Source organism: Castor canadensis, chromosome 11 (genome assembly GCF_047511655.1).
Source record: "Castor canadensis chromosome 11, mCasCan1.hap1v2, whole genome shotgun sequence".
In the NCBI taxonomy this organism is placed as follows: domain Eukaryota; kingdom Metazoa; phylum Chordata; class Mammalia; order Rodentia; family Castoridae; genus Castor; species Castor canadensis.
The window spans coordinates 123,316,839-123,338,844 of record NC_133396.1 but is presented as its reverse complement, the minus strand read 5'-3'; the positions used below and the strand labels follow the sequence as shown (position 1 = coordinate 123,338,844).

The 22,006-nt window shown below is 47.9% G+C and overlaps 1 protein-coding gene across 5 annotated transcripts in view; it reads right to left on the bottom strand.

Moving 5' to 3' along the window:
* The window catches only part of Lamb3 (laminin subunit beta 3), a 37,275-nt gene that overhangs the window by 9,680 nt on the left and 5,589 nt on the right, over positions 1-22,006 (bottom strand). The window contains exons 1-15 of one of the 5 annotated variants that reach the window (XM_074048429.1): positions 21,237-21,643; positions 20,975-21,094; positions 15,331-15,445; positions 14,705-14,778; positions 10,191-10,382; positions 9,333-9,396; positions 8,828-9,021; positions 6,757-6,877; positions 5,858-6,046; positions 4,350-4,505; positions 3,720-3,916; positions 3,229-3,340; positions 1,937-2,315; positions 425-585; positions 96-310 (exon numbers count right to left, since the gene is read on the bottom strand). In XM_074048429.1, the coding sequence (XP_073904530.1) occupies positions 96-310; positions 425-585; positions 1,937-2,315; positions 3,229-3,340; positions 3,720-3,916; positions 4,350-4,505; positions 5,858-6,046; positions 6,757-6,877; positions 8,828-9,021; positions 9,333-9,396; positions 10,191-10,382; positions 14,705-14,778; positions 15,331-15,439 (2,163 nt within the window). In that variant the 5' untranslated portion in view covers positions 15,440-15,445; positions 20,975-21,094; positions 21,237-21,643. Of the gene's footprint in view, positions 1-95; positions 311-424; positions 586-1,936; positions 2,316-3,228; positions 3,341-3,719; positions 3,917-4,349; positions 4,506-5,857; positions 6,047-6,756; positions 6,878-8,827; positions 9,022-9,332; positions 9,397-10,190; positions 10,383-14,704; positions 14,779-15,330; positions 15,446-16,914; positions 17,068-20,974; positions 21,203-21,236; positions 21,645-22,006 lie in introns of those variants that run through there. The other 4 variants (XM_074048426.1, XM_074048428.1, XM_074048427.1 and 1 more) reach the window with 4 other exon arrangements.

The window sequence follows — 22,006 nt, the reverse complement described above, 5'->3', positions numbered from 1 at the left end:
GGCAGGTCTGTCCTAATAGGAAACACGCGGCAGCAGTTGATGTGTGACAACCTGGGCAGGGGCTCCAGGAAGTAGACTCCCATGCCCTGAGTCACCTTGTTGATGGTGGGTGTCAGGTCAGGCAAGGAAGCCATCTGTAGCCTCAGGGTGGAGAGCTGGGGGCTACCAGCACCCATTCCGGCCTGCCTCTGTAACTCCTCTGCCTCTCTGCGGCTGTCCCTAAGCTGGCGCAGCAAGTGGGAGCTGTCGGACACCTGCTGAGCAGCCTGGGACGACCGCTCATAGGCTGTGGTCAGCATGCGGAAGGCTCCTGAAGGAAGAAGAGTGTGGATGGAGCTTGCCCTGGCCCTGGACACCAGGCAGTGGGGAGGAGCAGAAGAGGAGAGGGGGCGGGGCATACCATGGCCATGTCCCCTTCTCTCACCTGAAGGGTCAGCACTGCTTATTTTCTCAAACTGCTCCCTCTTGCTCTGATACATAACAAGGAGGCGACTGAAGCTTCTGTCCAGACTCTCCAGGTCTCCAGGGAACGAAACAATCTCTTCCTCCATGGGTAGGTCCAGCTGCAAGCCCTGGAGAGTCCGCCTGAGATGGGAAAAGAGCATTAGCTAAAATATAGGAGGGGACTCCAGCCTCCTCTTGGAGGAGCCACTGCTGAGTTCAGGAAAAACAGCTGCCCGTGGAGAAAGGATGGGAGAAGCCACGGGCTGCAGAGGTTCTGCTGGGCAGAGGCAGGGAAGAACTAGGTCAGTTTGCACGGCCTCCCTCCATCACTCTGCAGGCAGGTGCATGAAATGCTTTCTTTGCTTGGTTTCTGTGAACCTAACATTCCCAATTCTCCACCTCCCCCTTCTCCCCAGCGAGGAACCCTGGCCTGCCTTGCTCCTCCTGGCTCTTTTCAGGCTGACTTCAGCTACCCGGGTACAGCAGTGGCTCCCACATTTCTTCTGTAGCCCACACCACCCCACTGAGCTCCAGCCCCCATCTCCTGCCCACCAGTTATGCCCACCTAAAGGAGCCTCAGGACCCTGACCTTTGGGCTCAGGCATGGAACACCCTTTCATGGCCTGCCACTCCATGCTGACATTCCCAGTTAACTGCTTATGGACAGACTCCAATTTTTTGAGGTCAACAGGCACCTCCCCTGTGAAGCCTGACAGAATTACATTCTGTGGGAAGGTTTAGCTCTCTTACAACATGTGCCACCTAATTTCACTGTTTACATGTCAGCAGGCCCACCTGAGCCTCTGGATATTAATTTTATTATCCCCAACACCATATACTCATATTAGATGCTTTAAAACACATGTGGAGTGAATAAACGAATGAACGATTCCCAACACTCATTCTGGTTCCTCTACTGAACCCCCCCAAAGAAGCCCTAGCAGCCCCATAAGTGACAGATACTCGGACTTCACGCTTCTCAGGCTGCCATTGCTCTGCTGCCAACCACACACCTGGAGAGCTCTGCACTGCCAGTCTGCCAGTGCAAATTAATTATAGAAGCTTCCAGAACCTCATCTCACTAAGAAGGCACCTCTGCTCGTGGGACGGGGTGGGTGAGACTGCTTCCATTCCAAAGGCAAATTTGGAACTATTTTTAGAACCCTTCCCCCTCTGCCAGGGTGACTAATCCAGAGCTGACTCTCCTAGGCAGCACAGGGCACTTGAAAGAGCTCTGGGTTTGGGCTCCTGGCCCCCTAGTGGCTGTGGAGCTCTGTCATCACCTAACTGTGCCTGTATCATCTGCAAGACAGAAGTAATACAAGCTGCCATTCCATCCTCCCAGGATTGTCGCAGACATCAACAAAGAGCACATGTGAAAACGCCTTAAGAACTGCAGTGGACCACATGAATGTCAGTAAGAACCCGTGTGCCCCTTTCATGAACCCATGTAGCATAATCCTCCCACTTGGTTGGCAGGGCAAGGGATTACCTGATGGAGAAGATGGCGTTGGCCACCTGTGCCACTTCCTGCTCTGTGACCAAGGTACTGCCAAGAATTGCTTGGATCTGCTCAATCTTGCTCTTGGCGTCCAGTATCCGGGAAGCAAGGCCATGGTCCTCCAGACCTGTCCCGGACCACAGGCCGGCAGTGGCATTTCGCAGACTGCCAAGGCGCCGAGCCTGCTCCTGGAGGTCTGCATCATAGGTCTGGAAACAAGAGTGGCAGGCCACACACACCGGGTAGCGGTCACAGTAGCCTCGCTGGCACTGGTCACAGCGACGCCCAGTCAAGCCAGGGCCGCAGAGGCAACGGCCCGAGACTTTGTCACAGCCTCGACCTTCTGTTCCCCGGAAGTCACAGTCACAGGCTAGAGCCAGGAGAAATAATAGTCAGAGACAGGGGCCAGGGAGATGAAGGCATCTGGTGGGGAGTTCCCTAAAAAGAAGGTCTGACCTGAGGTCCTCCTGTGTGACTTGGAAACAAAAGCCATGCTGTTGACAGAAAGCATCTAGAGCCCACCATGTGCCAGGCACAATCTTAGTCACACTCACATGAAGTCATCTGATCTTTGCAACCATACTGAGCCCACTACTCTTGTGTGTGCCCCGAGCCTTTTTTGCTATAGTTATTTTCTGGATAGGGTCTCACACTTTGCATGGGCCATCCTGGACCTTGATCCTCCTACCTCTACCTCCCAAGTGGCAAGGATTATAGGAAGGGACCACTACACCCAGCCTAAGCTCACCATGTTTATTTTCCACTTTTATAAATGAGACCACTGAGACACCCCCAGTGCTTGCTCCCTCCCTCAAAGAAGGGAGGAATACAGTGTGCTTCCTCAGAGGAGAAACTGAGTCTAAAAAGGGGAAGTGATGAGATCAAAACTGTGTCTGCATACCATGATCTTGTCACTACATCAAAATGACTCTTTGGAAAGTGGCATCTTTTCCATCTCAGGACTCACTTTCTCCATCATTAGGAGGGAATGAATGACCTCCACTCCTACTGCTGCTTGTAGGAAATGCTCTTTCTCAGGGAGGGACAAGCAAGGCAACCCTCCTATGTGGGGACGTGGGAGCAGCCTGCAGTTAGACTGACCTAAGCGTGGGGAAGCCAAGCAGTGTGGGGGACACCGTACTCATGGGGCCGCCCAGGCTGACACCACACGTATTAATCCAGGATGTCCGATCATATCACAGACCTCAGTCCTCACCACGTGTCTCTCCTCCCACACCTCACACCCATCCACGCGCTTGTTCTCCCAAGCAGAGAGCACGCACCTCTGCATCCCACGGCCACATCTCCGTGCGTACGATCCGGACACTGGCGGATAGCTCCAGCACTGCACGTCAGGCCACCAAACCCTTCTCGACAGGGACACTGCCCTGTGAACTGAGCAGGGGAGAACACCCTCAGGGAACCCGTCCTCTCAGGCTCTATCTTGCCCTGCTATTTGGAGACCAGGTCCTGTCTGGACCTCTGCTCCACACACAGAATCCAGTCCTCGCTGGCTGGAGCACAGGTGAGCCTTGTAAAACAAGGACTCCCAGAGCAGAGACCAGCCTCGAGGTCAAGGCCCAGAGGTACTCTGCAGAAGGTGTGGTGAACAAGGCATTGCCCAAGGCTGAGAGCCACAGAGAGAGGGACATCAGGTGACACAGGCCTGACCGACTATGGAAAGACCAGAGTGCTGCATGATGGTGAGACAGAGATATCAGTAAACAGGAGCTCTCTGCTGCTGAAGGTCCCCGGGTCCACCCCCACCTCATACCTGGTTGCACTGGGGACTGAGGGAGTTGTGCGGGTCACAGGCACATGGTTCACAGCCTCGGCCGCTGGCCAGCTTCCAGTGGAAGGGAGCACACTGGTCACATTTGGGGCCCACTACATTGGGCAGACACAGGCAGCGCCCACTCTCCTCATCACAGGGCATATCCCGCCGGGCCCCCAGGACACTGCAGTCACAGCCTGTGGGAGGGAGGGGTGCTGGGCTCAGACAGATACCCCACAGAAAGCTCAGCCCCAGAAGACACATGTCTAGGAGGGAGGGAAAAGCACTGGCCAGGGCCATTCCCTCTGGATAACATTGCTGACTCATGGCCACTGTGCCTTCCCAACCATCTGGCAGCTTGACTGCTCTCTCCTGCCCACCCTTGCTCTGGCTGACTCAGTCCCAACACTCAGCCCAGGCCTGTGCTGCCACCTGCTGGAGAGCAGTGGCACGCCTCCAAGTGCAGGGGAAAATAAGAAATCAGAATTCCAGGCAAAGCAATGCCAGGCACATCCCCATTGTTTACCCTGAAGTGGTGGGGAGGGGGTCCCTCTGTGATCTGGGAAAGCCTCAGGCTGGTGTCCCCATGCAGCCTGCCCCACACCATGACAAGCTGGGGCCTCTACTCACGGTGGCAGCCCTGTGGGTTGGCATAAGTAAGTCCAGTGAAGCCGGGCTTGCACAGGTCACAGCGCTCTCCCTGTACATTCTCCTTGCACACACACTGGCCGGTCACTGGGTCACAGGGAGCCCCTGGAACTGCCCCATCTGGGTCACACTCGCAAGCTGAGAGCCGAAATCAACCATCATGGTAGGAATAAAGTAAAGTTGAAAGTTCAGATCAGATTCTAGGAATCAGACTGTGGTTCAAATCCTTGTTCCACCACGGGCTTTCAACCTGCCAACCTCTGCAAGAACTTAACCTCTCTGTGCCTCTGTTTCCTAACGTGTCAAATGGGAAAATAATGAGTAAATATAAACCAGATGGGACAGTAGCTGGCACATGGAAGTACTACAGATATACTTTGTTGTTATTTACTGAGCACTATGAGACATGCCTTGAACCAGGCACTGGCTTTGGTGCCTTATGCAATCTTCATGATAACCTTGAAAGGTGACGATCGTTGTACAGATAAGGAAACTGAGGCTTGGAAATATTAAAGAACTTACTTAAGATCACATTGCAAGTAACTGCTGGAGAGAGGGGTCAAAGTCAAGTTCATTCCCATAAACAAACAATATCCGCAGGAAGTGACCCAGCTTTCCCCTCTCTGCTCCCTGCTTCTTTCCTGCCTTTCAACACTTTTGACTCCTTCATCCTGGAGGTCTTTCCTGATCAAACCCTCCTCAATCAACTTGCTTCAGTCCCGTGTGCTCTTCCTGTACCAACCCAGCAGCCTTGTAGGCACCTTAAACATCGCTCACGGTTTCATCCCAGTCCGTTCATATGTTTAATTAATATTTCTTTTCTTGTCTATTGTTGTGCTGGGTGGGGGTACATTGGCATATTTGCAAAAGTTCTTACAATGTATCAAATATATCATATTTGAATTCACCCCTCTGCTGCTCTCTTTATCCCCTCTCCCCTGATTCCTGGAACAGTCTCAACAGGTATCATGTTTGCATTTATTTACATGTGTGTACATTATTTGGACCATCCCCCACCCTCAATAACATTTCTTGAACATCAGTGATTTGTGAGTCAGTGGGCTGTGGCCAGAGGATAGAAGACATAATCCCTGCCATAGGGAGTGCTGGATGCTGGGGAAAATAGAAAAATAAACATTAGAACAACAGGGTAAGGGCAAAAGCATGGACACAATGCTTCTATCCTTCTGTTTCATGTCTGTTTGCTTTATATTATCCAAGGACAGGAACTGTCCTCTACTTTTTTCCTCTACTATGACCAAAAGAAAGATTACATTGATTGGCTTGTCGATTGATGGTCCAAGAGGTTAAGTGACTGGCTTAGTAGTGCATAGGCAAGTTAAAACAATCCCCACAAGTCTTGACCCATGACCAAATCTTCATGCTTCCTGATAGCCTTTGTGTCCCCAGGGACATGTGTTCTCTTGTCACCACAGTAAACAGGGAGTAATGGATGGAAGATGACCTGCGTCCCAAAAGGTACTACTCACGGATACAGGTCTCCTGAATGGGAGCTCCTGGTCGTCGGTTCTGGAAATAGTGCAGCTGACATCGCTCACAGTTCTTGCCTTCAGTGTGGTCCCGGCAGTTGTCACATACACCTCCATATGCCCCCTGGCTGGCAGCAAACACAGCTGGGTCGAAGTGACAGGTCTCCGAGTGCCCATTGCAATCACACCCTGGAAAAGGGGAGTCCCAAGGCTGACCTCTGACCAGCACCAGTGCCATCTATGCAACAGGCACCAATGCAGTGCAGTCACTTCACTAACAACTCTGCGAAATGCCCAAGGCAGGGAAATGGCAAAACAGAGGCCAAGGGACACTTGAGTAACTATCTGAGGCTGCATAACAAGAAGAAAGCAAGGTGGATGGGCACTCAGGCCTTCTGACTCCAGTGTGGGATGCACTTAAGAACAGGGGCCATGTTGGCCCAAAGAGAGAGCCCTTTGAAAAGTCAATCCACAGCCCTCCCCGACAGCCACCACAGATGTGCTGGGTCACTGTCTCTCTGTGGGCTGTGCAAATGGAGGCTCTGATCCAGAGGGCCATTTGAAGTAGGTGAAATGACAACAGGGAACCAAATATACCTGAAACAGTAGAAGGGGCCGGAAGAAGGTTCTGGAGACACCACCATGAAAGCCATGTGGCATCAGCAGAGACCAATCCTTGGCCCCTCCAGAACTGGCTAAAGAGGAAGTAGAGGCAGTGGGGGTGTGAGACAACACCCAATCTCTTCACCCCACACACATAACCAAGAGAGTCACAACTTCATCTCCCTTTGGATAATAACAGCCAGACCCCCTCTGTGTCCCACGTGATGTCACGGAGACAAAGAAGGATCAGTACCCAACCCAGTCACTACAGGGAAGGAGTGGTTCCAGGCTCCTACTTTGGCATTCATGGGGGTTCTGGCCCTCGGCGGGTCTCCAGGGCCGGTTGTTGTAGAAAGGTGCACAGCGCTCACAGTTGGGGCCGGCAGTGTTGTGCTGGCAGGCGCAGATATCATGGACCTGGGAGAGGGGCCATGGGTCATTAGAATAACTAACACTGGAGAGCCCCAGGGGTGGACCTGCCCTCTCCCCTCTGACCTCTCTGCCCATCATTCAGGGCCCTACCCAGACTTCAGCCCTTCCAGGACACTATCCCTGGGTGCTCCAGCCTTCACCCAGCTCCTGCAACACTAGCTCACCTGCCTGTCATCACTTTCTGTATGTTAGCACACACACGTGTGAGAATGTGTGTGAGTATGCTGTGTGTACCTGAACTGCTCCTCTAGCAAGGATCTTACAAGCGCACTCCTTGCACTTTGACAAACCCCCCCCCCATACCCAGTCCCTGACACACCTGGAAGGTGCTCACACCCTTGATGGTGGAATTCTAGAAGACCTATGGACTCTCTGGGGAGTAATATCCCAGCAACATGTGACTAAGTTGTTTGGCTGATGGGGCTCTTAGGATGAATTGTTACTAGACTCATTAAAGTATAAAAATAGAATAGCTATTGTGTGCTAACTGCCTTCCAAATTAAGCCTAACACCTTCAGCTTGGCATTCAAGGATCTGTACCATGTTTGCTCCATTCTTATCTCCTACTCCCTGCAGAACTTCCAGCTGCTCCCTGTAGAAGCCCTACTTTTTTCCCATCTTCTGGCCTTTTCTGATGTTTTTCCTGTCTAAAAATTCCCTCTCTCTGTATTCATCAGCAAAATCCTACCCAGAAACTCCAGCTAGAATGGCATCTCCTTCATGAGGCCTCTTGGGTCTCTCTAATTCCATTTCAACTCTGGCTGCACTTAACAATCAATCACCTGAAGAACATTTTTCAAAATACTAATGCTCAGTCCTACTTTGATCCCACCCTCAGGGCACACAGCCCAGACATCCATGATTCCACTGTGCTGCCAGACTGCAGGCCCACCAAGACTAGGTGACTCACTACCTCTTCCACATCCCACTGTCCACCCATACAACCAGGAGGACTTGAAGTCAGGGCTGCAACTTGATTTCCACTTAAACGGAATCAGTAATGTCACTGAGACACCGAAGGATCAGCACCCAACCTTCTTCACAGGTCAGCCATCCTACTCAGTCTTGGGCTCTTGGAATTTGTCTTATAAGCCCTCATAGAACACTGGTCTCCAAATGGGCCTCCCTCTGCCCCCTCTGAAGCCTGGGGCAGGACTTGGCCCTGAAGGGGAAAGAACAGAGCCAACTGCTGCTCATTTCTCTTCAGCCTGCCTTCTATGATTTCCTCTGGCCCTCTATCACTAGGCCCAACACCATGCTCCCATATGTTGATAGAACTGAAGCCCTAGAAAAGGCAAAGGAAAGGCCCCTGTGCCTCCTCACCTAAGGCTCTGTCTCCTCCACTCAGGGACCTCATGTCTGTGTTCACAGAGGACCCACTAGGGAGCTAATTTAACTCAGCTTCTCCACCCCGCCCATCCCTACTGAATCTGACTGGGCTGGACTGGGCCATGTAGACTTCATATGTGTACTAAACACTGATGGCTCGCTTGCCCAGATCTCACCATCAGATGAGACTTTAGAATCCCAGCCCAGGGACTGTCAACTCAGGCAGGATATTAGAGGTGGAGGCCCAGTCAAGTAGCTTTAGGTCCCAATGAAAGTAAAATTTATAGTAATATTTTCATATCCAAATAATAATATTGCAAATAATAATTCACACATTATAATTACAAGGTATAACTGGGATTGAGGAGACTTGCCTTAAATTCTTCCTCAACACCCACACATACACTTGCATGCAACTGAAAATTAGAATCTTCAACCACAAAGCACATCTGCAGAAACATTACCTAATTCTGATTTTTGAAATGGCATTCACTTAGATTCATTTTGGTTTTTGCTGAATAACCTGCTTCGCAGGAGTTCAAGAACATCTTTGATCTTTCCTGGTCCTGCCCCTTCCCCTCCACCTTCCACACCCTGGGCTATCACCTGCACAGCAGTGGAGGGTCCTGCAGGGTCTCCAGGCTTGGGGGCGCAGCTGTCAGCATGGCCATGACAGAAGCAGCTCCCCTGCAGACGCAGCTGGGACACAGCAAAGTAGGCACTGGGTGGGTGGTAGCGCCTCTGGGGTAAAGAGGCCAGCCTGGTGAAGTTGACTCTCAAGTTTGTGATGTCTCCCAACTCTGAGGGGCAACGGCAAAGAGGGAAAGGAAAATAAAGAAGGAAGTTAGAAGTAAGTAGTCTCCTAGGAAAAAAATCTTTAGCCCTCTTTTCTTGCCTTCACTTTTTATGTTATATCAAGATTCATCCTCTCCAACCCCCAACCTTCTGACAGCATTCTCCACACAATATCACTTTAGGGTACATAGGGCAACTAGTGAATCTCAACCCTGTTGAAAATCTAAGGGATAACCAGAAATTTCCATGACCTGGGTTCCAATTTGTTTCATTCCCCACTCACAGTCCCAGGAGCAAGAGGCATAGCCAAACTGACCTTGGATTTTTTTACTTTGAGGTGCTGAAATCCCAGATGCTAAATCCATAAGGTTAAGTTGGACCTATACAGAGAGGGAAAAAGGAAGAACTAATCAGTAACTAGAATCTGCTCTGAGCTCAGCAGTGACTTCCTTTCCATTCTATGCCCACCCTCCTGTGGTACTCCAAGGCCCTTCTCAACTCAAAACTGGGATGAACCATGAACATGAGGTCTGACACCTGTCCCAGGCGAGCAGATGATCAGAGGATCCTAGGAGTGTGTGTGTGGTATACACACACATCCTTGTCCAATCTCTTCTCTCCAATTGAAAATATAAGTATCCCAAGAACTTATATTTTTCCTGGGTCAAAAATGTTGGTAAGATATATTACCTACAGATGATGGTTCAGGATATGATAATTTTCCATTACCCCAGGATGAATGAGAGGGTCTATAACCCAAGGATGTATGGTTATAGTGGTCACTCTGTCCACACAACCTTGGACAACTCCAATTTTGACTAGGCTTTTTATTTATAAAATTTTAAGGAAACCACTCATTAGATGTGACTTCCCTTGCACATTCCAGAAAATTTTCACTTCAATCCTCCACAAATTGGGAAAAAGTCTTGGGCTCTGAGCAGGTGGACAGAATTGACTTGGATAAGGGTGTAACCAAGAAAAGCTGCTGGAACGGGAGGCAGAAGATACGCCACCCACAGGGAAGACACCACTCTGAGCCTCCCTCCCCTGAGAGCTGCTCTGCACACACCTCAGCCAAGGAAAAAAGAAGTGAAACTACAACCTGAGTCCGCATGACTGTATGTACATGGGGATTTCTCCCTGTGCTGGCCTTTTCAGGGTTCCCTCTACCTACCTTCCCCCCATTTAGGTGCCCATTAGGCCTCTGTGGCAAGGACTGGCACCGAGCATCCTGCCAGTTCTGAGGCTGGCCCTGGCGGACCCTGGGGAATGTGGAGGCACAGTCAGCAGCCAGGTACTGGTACACCCGCCAGGTCTTGCCGAAGTCTGAGGAACGCTCAATCAACATGCCAGCAGGCATGGGACCCTGCAGAGACACAGACAGGATGGGGCCCTCAGTGACTGAAGAGAGGAGAGGAGAGGTACTGTAGTTTATCCTACCCATGGGGGACCCAACTGCAGAACTGGGCTTCCCCAGGATTCTGTTCCCCCTGGATTCTGGATTCTCTCTCTCTCTCTCTCTCTTTCTCTCTCTCTCTCTCTCTCTCTCTCTCTCTCTCTCTCTCTCTCTCTCTCTCTCTCCTCTCTCCTCTCTCTCTCTCATTCAGGCTAGAATAATGCTGAATCTGAATTCTTGCCACAGTCTCTGCCCTGGTCCTCCAAACCATTATTTCAGTTCACCAGAGAGATCTTCCTGAACGGTTATTTGATTGTGACACCCACTGTCATCTGCACTGGCTTAAAAATAGAACACAAGTTCCTTGAGTGACATGCGACATACTGTGTTCCTACTCCTTCCTGCAGCAATTTCATTTACTTCCTTGCGCTACAGGTTCATAAACCCAACCTCCAAAACAGATTCTGATCCAGGACCATCTGTCCAGTTCAGTGCCACCTCTTATCACCCCCTTACCCACCATTGTCATACTTCTCTAGGAGACTCCATCTGATTTTCCCTTGTTCATTCTTACCTTGGCCACATTTGCCACAATAATGAAAGAATTTCTTTATAAAATACAACGTAGACCATATCACTCCTCTACCAAAAATCCTCCAACCCACTGTTGGTTGCAGCCAGTAAGTTCATAGCGGGAGGGCTGCCCAGTGTACAGCCCACGTGGCACAGTATGTCTACATGCCTACCATGGAGCTTTAGGGTTTCAGGTTTGCCCTTCTGACTTTTGGTTTTGCTTTGGTCTAATCTCTCCTTTCTATATCCTCATTTTTTCCCTTTTCTAATGGGAATGTTTACTCTGTGCCTTTCTCACCATTGTATGTAGAAAGTATACAACTTGGTTTATTTTGGTTTTTTGTATGCTTGTTGTTTTTACAGTGGTTCACAGCTAAAAGTTTGCCTTGAGTCTCAGAGGAAACTTTGGACTTAGACTTTTTGGGCAATGCTGGAACAGTTAAGACTTTGGGGACTCTAGGAGATGGACTGAGTGAATGCATTTTTTGCATTATGAGGTGGACATGAGCCTTTGGGGGCCAGAGGAAGAATGTTATGGTGTGGCTCTTAAATGTCCCCCCAAAAGGCTTAGTCCCCAAATGATGGCAGAGGAAACTTTAGGAGATGGAGCTTAGTTACAGGAAGTAGGTGGCTGTGGGCATGCCCTTGAGGGGTATATTGGGACCTGGGCCCTTCTTTCACCTCTCTCTCTCTCTCTCTCTCTCCCTCTCTCTCCCTCTTTCTCTCTCAATGTGAGTAGCTTTGTTCCAGCACATGCTCCCCACTATGATGTTCAACCTCACCACAAAACCAAAGCAACATGACCAAGTGACTATGGACCGAAACCTCTAAAATTGTGAGCCAAAATAAACTCTTCCCTCCTTTTAAGTTGCTCATCTCAGGTATTTCATCTTAGTGATAGAAAGCTGATTAACACACTCACTACTCTCAAATAAAATCTAAACTCCTAGCCATGAGAAAAGAGACCCTATGATCCCAAGTCCTGCCTGCCTCCTCACCTCATCTTAGGCCACCTCCATCCCTACAAGCCCTAAGTCACATCAAATCCATTCCCTCCTCAGAGCCTTTGTACCTCTCTTCCTTCTACTGGGAATGCTCCTCCCCCATGAGGTCCTTCTTACCTTCTATTCTCAGTTTCAATGTTACTTCCTCATGGAGATCTTTTTTTTCCTTTGGCAGCACTGGGATTTGAACTCAGGCCCTCACCCTCGCTAAGCAAGCACTCTGACCACTTGAGTCATTCCTCCAACTTTTGTGTGTGTGTCCGTGTGTGATGAGTTTCTTCAAGATAGGGTCTCATGAACCATTTGCCCAGGGCTAGCTTTGAACCATGATCCCTCTGATCTCTGCCTCTTGAGTAGCTAGGATTACAGGCGTGAGCCACCAGTGTAGGGCATGGAGATCTTTTTTATACCTGTTTAACTTGCCCACAACCTGCCCAGCTCACCTCCAGTATTTCCTATTCCAGCATCTTCTTCCCTTCAGAAATATCACCACAATCTCCAATTACTTATTTGTCAGTTCCCTGCTTTTTATTCTTCTCTCACTAGACCAGAATTTCTCAACCTTGGCACTGTTTATATTCTGAGTGGGCAGCTTAGTTGTAGGGGCTGCCCTGTGCACCGTACCATGGTTAGCAGCATCTCTGACCTCTACTCACCAGATGTCAATACCACACCCACAGTTGTGACAAACAAGAATTTCTCCAGAACTTCCCAAATATCTCCTAGGGAAGCGGGGAGGGCAAAACTACTCTTGGTGGAAAACCAGTACACTAGACACATTAGACTGTGGGCTCCCTTGCCTGTTTGAATTACAGTTGTACTCCCAGCACCTAGCACAGAGTAGGTGCTTTGTATACCTTTAGTGAATGAATAGTGAGCCATTAGCTTGCTCCTCCCTATACATTCATATCTACAGATTCATTTCACACTAGTCTGTAGTCCTCTTATCGCTATAAACACATTTTACCCTCCAGATCCCTCGTGCATTCCCTTGCCCCCACTCTACTTATATACTTCCTGGCCTCTTGCCTCCTGGCCTTTGTGCTTGCTGTTCTCTTTGCCTGGAATGAAGTTGCCCTTCACCTGGCTATTTCTGGCCTATGAAGGGTCACCTTCCTCTGGGTGAATTCTCTTACAACCTCTCCCATAGCCCAAGGCCAGCTTAGCTAGATGCCCTGGCTCAACCAGCATCTCTGCTTACCAATCTCTCACAACACTCTCACTACAGGGTCTTTGTCTTCCCTGCTGTGGCAAAAGCTACTTGAGGATTACGACTTAGTTTCACTCATCTTTCCGTCCCTAACCTCTGACACCAAGCCTAACACACAATCAGTGTTCAATATGCGTATGGCAAGAATTAATGAGTAAATGAATGGGTGATAATATTCAGCAGTATCTAAGTGAATGTTGCCCTTCAAAACTGTCACCGTTAGAAACTGGGCATCTATTCAAACCATGCTGGCATTTCTCAAAATACTTTGACCTTTTCGTAGGGCATGGCTCTTGCAGCCAACTTTTTCAGTCATATAAGAAATTAGGTCCTATAACTTTTTACTCCAAGCTCAGTTTAACTCTTAAAAATCTTATCCCTCCTGATCATCAAAGTTCTTATTAACCGAACTTGACTTGACTAGTTGACTATTTCTGTGAAATGAATAAAATCAAGTCTTCTCTGAAAACAACTGCCCTGTCACAAACTAATGAAATATTCCCTCCACAGGGCTATCTCAAAAGGCTAATCTAAGACATAATGTCAAAGTGCTTTGAGAAGAAATAGCACTGAATGAGTGGATTGCCATCAAGAGAGCTGCTCCACAGGTGCATTGTTCATGTGAATGGATGAGTTCTTGGCTGTTCGTTAAACTCAATCTGATCTAAGAAGTTATTAAAATAGAGTATACCAAGAATACACAACTGTGTAATAAGCAACTGTGTTAGTCAGACTTTTCACGGCCATGACAAATACCTGACAGTTAAAACAGGAGCAATTTACCTTGGCTTATGGCTTCAGAGGTTTCAGTCCAAGATTGGCTGGCTTCCTTGCTGTGGTCACGAGGTAATAGTAAATACAATAGTGGGGAGCATATGGTGGAGCAAAGCAGCTCACCTCATGATGGACATGAGGTGGGGGTGGGACTAGAAGCCTGGGGCAAGGCGTAGCCCTAAGGACATACCTCCTCTCCAAGACCTACATCCTCCAATTAGACCCTACCTCTAAGTTTCATCACCTCCCAATAATGCTATCAAGTTATGACCAAAAAAGGGTTATTGGTCATCTTTTAATGAATCCATCAGTGGATTAATCCATTGACTGGGTCAGAGCCTCTATAATTCCATCACCTCTTAATTATTGACTCCATCAGCTGGGTACTAAGCCTGTAACACATAAGCCTGTGGAGAGACACATCCAAACCATAACAGCCATCAAGTCCAGTAGAATCAATATTTGCATTAGACAAGTAAAGGATGGGAATACAGAGAGAATGATAATATACAATCATGATAAAACCAAGATGGATCCAAAAGGTTCTCTGGGTCCTCTACCATCACCAAAATATAGGTTCATAGTGAGAGCCATCTCAGCTTGGTGTAGGGGCCTGCCCTGCATGTGATGCCTGTGGAGCCTAGAGAGACAAAAAGAGTGTTCCTCTATGGCTTGAGCCCACAAGGTTCAGGGTCCCCTTTCCTATGCACATTCATCCCCAAGAATCCCACCTTAAAATCCATCATGATGTCCTGAAGCTGCAATCTTCTATCCAGGTCCAGCTGTAGAGAGACAGGGCTCACATCTAGAAAGACAAAAAGAAGGAACTTTAGGCCCAAAACTTCCCATGTTCCCAGCTCTGCAGAAGACCCTGGACTAGACTAGCTCGAGAAGTCACAAATTCTCCAACCTTGATTCTCTGATTTACCTCTTGGAGAGGAGTGCACCAGTGTGTTTCTACTTCTGCGACCTATTCAAGATCTGTCTGTTCTTGGCCAAATTCCTTCCCCATCATCACCTGATGCTTCTTAATACCGTAGGGGTTTCAGATCTGTCTGCTCAACGCAGATCTGTTCTAAAAGCTCCTTTCCTTCCATGTGTTCACCCATAGAAACAAAATACAGTGAAATAAGGGTGGTTCTCTCCCCATACACACTCTCTTTAATCTCAATAGCCTCTCTGCCTACAGCATCTATCAGACCCCAAATGTAGAGTTAGAAGATTTCACCTGCCAATCTTCCACACCCCACTGCCATAGGAATAGCATAGAAACCCAAAGGGATCATGAGCACCTTCGGCCACCCCCAGCCTATGGGGCCTCCACAAGTTTGGGCCCCTGTAGTTGGCAGGTCCTCACCATTCTGTGACTGCCACCAGCGCATGGGGCCTGAAGATGAAACCACATTCTCCACTCGGTGACTGTTGTAATTGTGGGGCAGTCTCGAGTCGCACTTGCAGCACTTCATCTGCCACTGTGAGAGATACGGTAGAGGTTGTGGGGTGGGGGGCTTCTCATGAGCTTCTTCCCTGCTATCCTGGGATTTTCTGGTTAGTGGAAATCCTAAACTCAGGGATCCACTGACACCATCAATACACTCAGCAGGATGCATCGCTCAAAGCAGGGCTATTGGTCATCTCTTAATTTGATTCCTTTGTGTCCCTCCAGACACACAGCAAGGGAATAGTAAATAAATGTTGTGAGTGGGAAAAAGTTATAAGATTGTGAATGACATAATCTTGGTACATAAGATTGCCTTAAGGAGAAACTGGAAAAGAGTGCTAAGACGAAAAGAAAGGACATTCTGTGCACGTCTTGTCAAGTTACTTGTTGCCATTTTTTTTTATTATTATCTGCCTTCCCCTTGTAGGGTGTCTACTCCATGAGGGCAGGAGCTTGCCCTGCCATATTTCCAGTGCTTAGAAAAGTGCCTTGCTTAGCAAATGGAAGGCTCTGAGTTTGAGTTCAAACCCCAGTACTGCCACCAACAACAAAAAAAGAGAGAAGTGGGAGAAGAGAGAGGGAGGAGGCAGGAGAGGGACAAGGACAGGGAGAAGGAGGAGAAGAAGAAGGAAAGTACCTATAAATAATGAATGGATAAATAGTAAATGCTCAATAAATGCTGGCCATTCTCTTTCACATTGTTAATAGACCCTTCCTGTACTCAGAGAGCTTAAAAAGCAGGGGCAGGGAGTAAGGAGGTAATCAAACAAAAATAGTAAGTGATAGGCCTGTAGTTCCAGCTACTTGGGAGGCAAGAGGTAGCTTGAACCCAAGAGTTTGGGTCCAGCTTGGGTAACATAGTGAGACCCTGACCCTTTGGAAAAAAAAAATTGATGGAGTGCCTACCAAGTATCAAGGACTGTATTAGGCAATTTCAATGTGCAAACATATTAAATTTCACAGCAACCATGTGTAGTAAGTAGTATCGTCTTTGCCGATGAAAAAGCTGAGGGTCAAAGAGGCAATATGACTTTTCATCGACAAGCTCAACACCAAAGAGGATCCCTTACCATTTCTCTCTCTTTCTCTCTCTCTTTCTCTCTCTCTCTCTTTCTCTCTCTCTCTCTCTCTCTCTCTCTCTCTTTCTCTTTCTCTCCCTCTCTCTCTCTCTCTCTCTCTCTCTCTCTCTCTCTCTCTCTCTCTTTCTCTCTCTCTCTTTCTCTCTCTCTCTCTCTTTCTCTCATACACACACACACACACACACGCACACGCACATCCTCCATTCCTGGTATCCTCTCACTTCAGCCTGGAAACTGCTGAGTGACAAACCTCCTGGGAAGCGTGGTAAAGAGTGACCCCGAAGTGTGCTGACCCTGAAGCTAACCTTGGGGAAGCCTATGACAGAAGGAGCCTTTTGGAGGTGTGGTGGAGGGGCCAGCTTCTCTAGCTAACCCAGCTCAGTTACCACAGAGACAGTAGCTGTGCCCCTGGCTGAATTACCTGGGTATTTAGCATAATCCTTTCTGGGCAAGACAAGGCTCTTGTTGGAGTCCGGACTCCCCTCCAGACCTATTTTGGTCCCTGGCAGTAAGCATGTCTTTCTCCACACTCTGCTCAGCCTCAGGGGCAAACTTTTCCACTCTTCATCCTGTCTGCACTCAGCACATGTTCTGAGGAGGAACAAGGGCCAGCTGCTTTCTGGCGGGTGCCCTGTCACCCACCCCCACCCCACCCCCCCACGGCTCTGCTGGGAGCTGATCCCAGTCCTCCCTGGCCAGGATAACACCCGGAACAAGGCTCTCTCTTTCTCTGGGCCATGGGACAAGGAGCAGTCTGCGGAAATGCCCTCGATATTCCCAAATGATGGAATATTATGTAACTACTAAAAAACAGTTTAGAGAAAAAAATCAATTGCATAGGGAAATGATTACATTATAATGTTTTTTGAAGAAAAAAGTTGAGCATAAACATGCAAATACGTTATAACCTCAAATATACTTTTTAAAGGAATGGAAAATGTTTGCAAGGATATATACCTGTACATTAGGTGAAACCATATGCAACTGCTGATATTCATCCATTTTTAACCTACACACATGACAACTGTATGTTTTTAGTTGCCAGTTCAACCTAATATCTCTGCATAATAGAATTATAGGTAATTTTTCCTTCTTTCTTATTTTTTAATATTTTTAAACTTTTATGTCTTGAATATATAAATTTTTATACTCAAGAATATAGGCAGCATTATAAAGCTAAATAAGTTACAACCTCCAGAGTGTTCAGCTTGGACTTACTACCCTGTGCCCTGCTGCGGTCTTCCTAGTGACAGCTGGGGGCCTCCACACCTTCTCCACGCTCCTCACACGTGTACAGGCACTGATGGAGAGATGAGATGGCCTCGTGCACTTCAAAACTATGTGTTGCTTATCATAGTAACATAGCTAACAGAGGGATTTAGCTAGTCCTTAGAGGCAAGCTAAGCCACAGACTTCAGACAGGTATTTTAAGTAGCATTGCTTGTCAACACACTAGTAGGATGGAGGCCTGAAATAGAGTAGCTCATGGCAGAAGCCCATGTAAAGACGACCTGTGCATTTCTTCTTTTGGGGCCTCAGTTTCCCTCTCTGTTTTATTCTTGTGTGCTTTTGGGTAGTATGCATGTATGGGGCAGGGGTGGTGGGGCGGGGGTTGTGGGGAATGTGTGCGAATCTCAGTAGGAAGCTCATCTTCTCGTGCATGCTACATGTGCCTCCCACTCTCCCAGAGATGGCAGCTCTCGGCTGCAGCTGCCTCCTGCTCTGGGGTCATTTGGCCAGCATTCTCCTGGCTGTGCTACCTCAGAGATGCAGTGTTATTATCAATTTAGCCTGTCAGGCCTCCAGCCAGTTTGGCTTTTGCTTGCTCTCCAGCTGGAAAAGCTAGGCCTTCTCCTGGAGCTTTCTAGAAGCTCAGCAGTCTGACCAGAAGACAACACCTTCCAGAGAGCTGGAGGAGGGCAGAAGAGTGAGCAAGGGCCAGCAGGGTCCTGAATCATAGTGGAGAGGACTGGAAAAAGAAGGCACATACAAATGAAAGCCCTGTGCCTGAGAAGAGCACAGAGCTAATTCTAGGGGAACCAGGAAGACAGGCTCTGGTTATATATGACACAGCTCTCTCCCATGAGTGAGCCAGGGGGCTGCCTGCATTCATCTAAGAAGCTACAGTCAGGGTCATGGCCACCAGTCAAGGCCAAAAGAAGGAAGCCAAGACCAAAACAAAACAAACAAACAAACAAAGATCCAGGGGCCTTCAAGAAAAGACATCAGCTGTCTTATTGGTAAAATGCAGGGTTCATGAGATAATGAAGTTCCAGCCTGTTCTAACATGCTATTAGAATTCACCCTTAACAGCTTATCATCAGCCCAGAAGTTAAGACATTCCCAGCAAGTATACAAAGGAAGCAAGAGAAAAAGAAGACATTGGCCAGATGTTTCTGTGCCGGGGAAAGTCTCTTCCCAGCAAAGAGGGCAGTCGGAAATGGATCTAATGAGTACTTTGCTGAGACTTCTAGGCCTTGGGTCAGCAAAGTATACATTAGATTCCAGAAGCCTTGGTATTACCATGTCAATGGACATTGTAGGTAAAGGTAGGTCAAAAGTCAGAGTCTACTACTAGATATGGGTAGGAGAAGGGGCACAGTGTTTTGAACCATTTTCAACTTCATCTTCTTCCTTATCATGAAGTGAAATCTTCAACAAATTCTTAACTTACCACAGCCCTAACCATCCAAATCAAGTTCAGAAAAGTCATTTTCTAAAGCTGATCATAAGGATGATTACACTATACCAGCCTCTCTCCTGAGCACTGCATATAAATATTATCTCATTTTTATCCCTCCAAAATCTCTGTGTTAGGTACATTACATTTTATAAATGGTGAGTATCTCCATTGAGCAGATTACGAAAGTGAGTCTTAGAGAACTTAAGAAATGTGTCCAAGCCCATCAAGATAGGAAGGGATGAAACAAGGATTCTTGTCCAAGACATTTGACTCCAAACCTAACTGCGAACATAGAGGTCACTTGGGAACCATTAGAAATTGCAGAAACTAGAGCTGGTTTTCTGCCCCCATACCTTGAGAAAAGCAGCCTCAATTCTAGCTCTGACCTTTTCAAAAACAAAGGTATCCCCTAGTCCTGAATGCAGAGCTGTTTTGTGTGTCTGGAACTTCTTCAGCTTCCACCAGTAACAATGGCTTTCTACAGGTCCTGCCATGACCATAGGCAAAGGGCCTAGGCCGGGAATGAAGCAAGGTCAGCCTGCAAGGCATTACCCAGAGGTTTCTCCCAAAGAGCAACGGGGTGAGAAGTCAGGTCAACGAAGTTATGAGGCAATCCAGGTGTCTCTAAGCCTTCTCATTATAGCTTTCCCCTCTCCTCTCTCCTTTTAGTCCTATAAACACCAGTTCCTAGCACAGAACAGCCAGGACCCTAGAGTCTCGGATTCTACCAATCCAAGTTTTCCTTCTCTCTTAATAACAACTCTCTCCACTCTCTAATAACCCTTTTTATCTTCTTCCATCTCCTCAATAACGACTTATCCTTGATCTTACTCTGTTGGGACCTTTTGCAAAAGTCATAGCTAAGACTTTGATAAATAAACCCTTGCTGAGGTATAAATGGTTAATCATGGGTTGACACAGTACCTTTGCTAAAAGTGATTTGCATTTAATACAAGAAATTCAACATTGCATTATCCAAAACAGTAAGCCCCAGTAGTGGGAGCCTTAGAAGTTTTAAACCTTCTCAGAGCTCTAGGAAACAGGAAATCCAATATTTTGGTGAGGGACAGAAATCAGAGATCACAGTACAGTATGTATGCAAACACATCTGCCTACACATTAGCCTTCCTAGAGGTCAAAAAAGCAGACAATTTCCAAACAAAGAAAGCAATAGTTGTTGGTGTGGGCACAAATGGGTGTGTGTGAGATTACATACATGTGTTTGTGTATATGTTGGGGAGGAGGGAGCCTCCAACTGGCTACTGCACCCAGCTTCTTTGCAAGAGATAAAAATGACAGCTGTTTGGTTTACATAGTTAATTAACCTGAGGAATGTGCTGTGTAAGACTGTTATTAAGACAACTGGGTAGTTAAATTTCCCCTAGAAAGAGAGGGAATTGGAGATAAATAGAGCATTTGTTGAAGCAGACACCACATCACAGACAATGTCTCAAGCAAAGACCATGGCTGGAAAGCTTCCACACAAAACCCCCTGATTCTGAAAAATGAGCCAGGGAACACTGAAGGGTGTGGCTCAACCCCTGTAGCACTGGCTTTGAGAGACACTGTGGAACCCCAGAGCTGTACACATAGCCCAGCCGTCTCTGAAAAATGGGCAGACAACAGAGCTGAGCAAACAGAAAAGACCAACTAACCAAACTCCTTCATTTCCTAAATGGGGAAATGGTGGTAGAGAGAGGAGTCATGATCTTCACAAGCTCAGAGCCCTTTTCTGAGTGTCAGGACCATGACCAAAACTAAAGAATCTTCACCCCCAATTCAGAGCGACTGCACTGACCGTGACTTCCTGTGGATTCTCCCGTCACCCATTGCAGATCACAGATCAGATTAGCAGGGGTCATCTTGGAGGCAGAGTAGGCTGGCCCCAGGATGGACTGACTTCCGGTGAGTGTGTGTCCTGACCAGGGAAGAAGTGTTCAGGAGTATAATATGCAGATGGGGTCTGCATGGCCACCAGAGGCAAGGAGGGGACAGGACCAGAGGGAACAGTTAGCATCTGCCAGGCACCATGCCTTCACTTTGCACGTACTGTTACATACCTTACAACAAGCCCTTGGAGTGGGTGCTACCATTGCTCCATTTTCATATGAGGCCCAGGGATACACAGAGGTGAATGAGAATAGGGAGGAGTCACACACATTTTCATTCATGCCTTGAGACTGAGGGAATAACAGTGCAGAGAGCTAACCCAGAAGTTATCCAAGAGCTAGAAGGAAGAAAGCCAGGCTGGCTAGAACTGCAGCCTCAGGGCTTTTTGGTAAAGAACAGCCTAGACCCAAACCCAGATAGTTAATGGTTCATCAAAGCAGGCAGGCTCAGAAGAGTAAAGTTGGGGAGGTAAAAAGGAGGTGCTGTGAGGCAAATCTGGCCAAGTCCAATGTCCGCGGCAAGGGATGCAATGTGGATCCAAAATCCACAGAAGCAAGCCCTTGAGGCCAATAGGACACGGCCACTGAGAATGAATTAGGCAGAAGAAATAACAAATAGGCTAAGTCTGGTCTACAGAAAAAAAAAAAAAGAGCCACTTCTTGAGGTCAGGAGCTAGGAGAGGCAATTTTGGAACTAGAAGGAGTCCCCAGGACTCTTGCAATTCTCAGATTGTGAAGTCTGGCTACAATTGGGGGTGGGAAGGGGAAAGAGTAAGACAGAACTGTCCAAAGGTCACTGCACTTTCATTCATGCCACATCAGCAGCAGGCAGCAGGTACTGGGTGATTTTGTTCTGGGCTCAGAGCCCACCATGTCACCCCTGCATGGAAATAGAACAGAGGCTTTAACCAGGGGCCTTGACTTAAGGGAGGTCAGACACG